Source organism: Arachis ipaensis, chromosome B6 (genome assembly GCF_059453495.1).
Source record: "Arachis ipaensis isolate K30076 ecotype BB chromosome B6, ASM5945349v1, whole genome shotgun sequence".
Taxonomy (NCBI): Eukaryota; Viridiplantae; Streptophyta; class Magnoliopsida; order Fabales; family Fabaceae; genus Arachis; species Arachis ipaensis.
Genome location: NC_142441.1, coordinates 29,604,912 through 29,606,800, shown reverse-complemented (window position 1 = coordinate 29,606,800; position 1,889 = coordinate 29,604,912). Strand labels below are relative to the sequence as shown.

At 42.5% G+C, this 1,889-nt stretch overlaps 1 protein-coding gene across 1 annotated transcript; it reads left to right on the top strand.

The window, feature by feature from the left end:
- Nucleotides 1–1,050: 1,050 nt before the first annotated feature.
- On the top strand, nt 1,051–1,643 carry LOC148555010 (uncharacterized). Its single transcript, XM_088490577.1, has 2 exons — nt 1,051–1,237; nt 1,339–1,643. The coding sequence occupies exons 1-2, from the start codon at nt 1,051–1,053 to the stop codon at nt 1,641–1,643; spliced, it is 492 nt and encodes a 163-aa protein (XP_088346703.1).
- Nucleotides 1,644–1,889: the final 246 nt, after the last annotated feature.

The window sequence follows — 1,889 nt, the reverse complement described above, 5'->3', positions numbered from 1 at the left end:
TCAATACTCATAGTGGTAAGGTCTGAGAAGGTGGATGGAGCTGTTAAAGGATTATGATTTTGAACTAAGTTATCATCCTGGAAAGGCAAACGTGGTAGCAGATGCATTAAGTCGGAAGTCTTTAACGATCGCTTGGATGAGAATCAAGGAGGAGGAGTTAGTGGGTAAGTTTGTGGATCTTAAGTTGGATATTAGTGAAGTTACCGGAAGAGCTTGCTTGAATCAGTTACAGATCTCAAGTGACTTTAAATCCGAACTCCTAAAGGCTCATCAAAACGATGACGTGTTACCTAAGGTGTTGCCTGCTATCGAGCAAGGGAAGCAGTGGAGAGTGTCATGGGATCAAGATGGATTGTGAAGATTCAAAGGTAGGATCATTGTGCCGAATGTTGGTACTTTACGGCAAGATATATTGAAAGAAGCACATAATAGCAGATTTTCTATTCACCCTGGGAGTACTAAGATGTACCACAATCTGAAGGCTATGTTCTGGTGGCCTATAATGAAAAATGATGTGGCGGAATATGTCTCAAAGTGCTTAACTTGTCAAAAGGTGAAGGTTGAGCATCAGAAACCATCGGGAATGCTACAGCCACTTGAGATTCCTTAGTGGAAGTGGGAAGGAATCGTGATGGATTTTGTGACCGGTTTACCGAGGACTAGGTCGGGATTTGATGCGATTTAGGTGATCGTGGATCGCTTAACCAAATCTGCTCATTTTCTGCCTATTCGAGTGAACTTTTCTATGGAGGAGTTAGCAAGGTTGTACATAAAGGAGATAGTAAGGTTGCACAGTGTGCCATCGAGCATAGTGTCGGACCGTGATCCCCGATTCACATCAAGGTTTTGGGGAGCTTTCCAAAAATATTTCATCACGAGGCTATGTCTTAGTATCACATATCATCCGCAAACTGATGGACAATTGGAAAGGACCATTCAGAGTTAGAAGATATGCTGAGAGCATGTGTGTTGGATCAACCCAGAAGTTGGAACCGATACATGCCATTGGTGGAGTTTGCGTATAATAATAGCTTTCATGCGAGCATAGGGATGGCTCCGTATAAGGCCTTGTATGGACGGAAGTGCCAGTCTCTACTTTGTTGGTATGAATCGGGTGAAGTGAGCGTTTTGGGTCCTGATTTGGTAGCAGAGACTACGAAAAAGATTAAAAAGATTCGGGAGAGAATTCTAACAGCTCAGAGCCGCAGAAGAGTTATGCGGACCAGAGAAGGAAACCGTTAGAGTTTGAAGTGGGAGAACATGTATTTCTAAGAGTTACACCGACAACTGGGATCGGAAGAGTGATTAAGACCACGAAGTTGAATCCAAGGTATATAGGACCATTTGAGATTCTGAGGCGAGTCGGGTTGGTGGCGTATCAAGTAGCTTTGCCACCTCATCTGTCTAACTTGCATGACGTATTCCACGTGTCACAACTTCGTAAGTACACGTCGGATGCGGTTCATGTACTAGAGCCTGAGTCGGTCGAGTTGAAGGAGAACTTGACTTTCCAAGTGACGCCAGTGAGAATTGACGACACTACTGTGAAGAAGTTACGCGGAATTGAAGTTTCATTGGTTAAAGTAGCTTGGAAGCGAGCTGGAGTAGAAGAGCATACTTGGGAGTTGGAGTCTGAAATGTGAAAGGACTATCCCGAGCTATTCTCAGGTAATTCAAATTTTGAGGGCAAAATTTCTTATTTGGTAGGGAGAATGTAAGAACTGCAACTAATCAACTGGTTAGTCAAGTAATTAATATTGCCCAAATTAGATTCCGAAAAGTTAGAGTGAAAATTTGAGGATTTAAATATAATTTTTGGACTCAGTAGTTTTTTCTGAGTTAGAAAATGTGTTTTCTGCAAAAAACTGTGAAAAACCGCGAATCGGCAG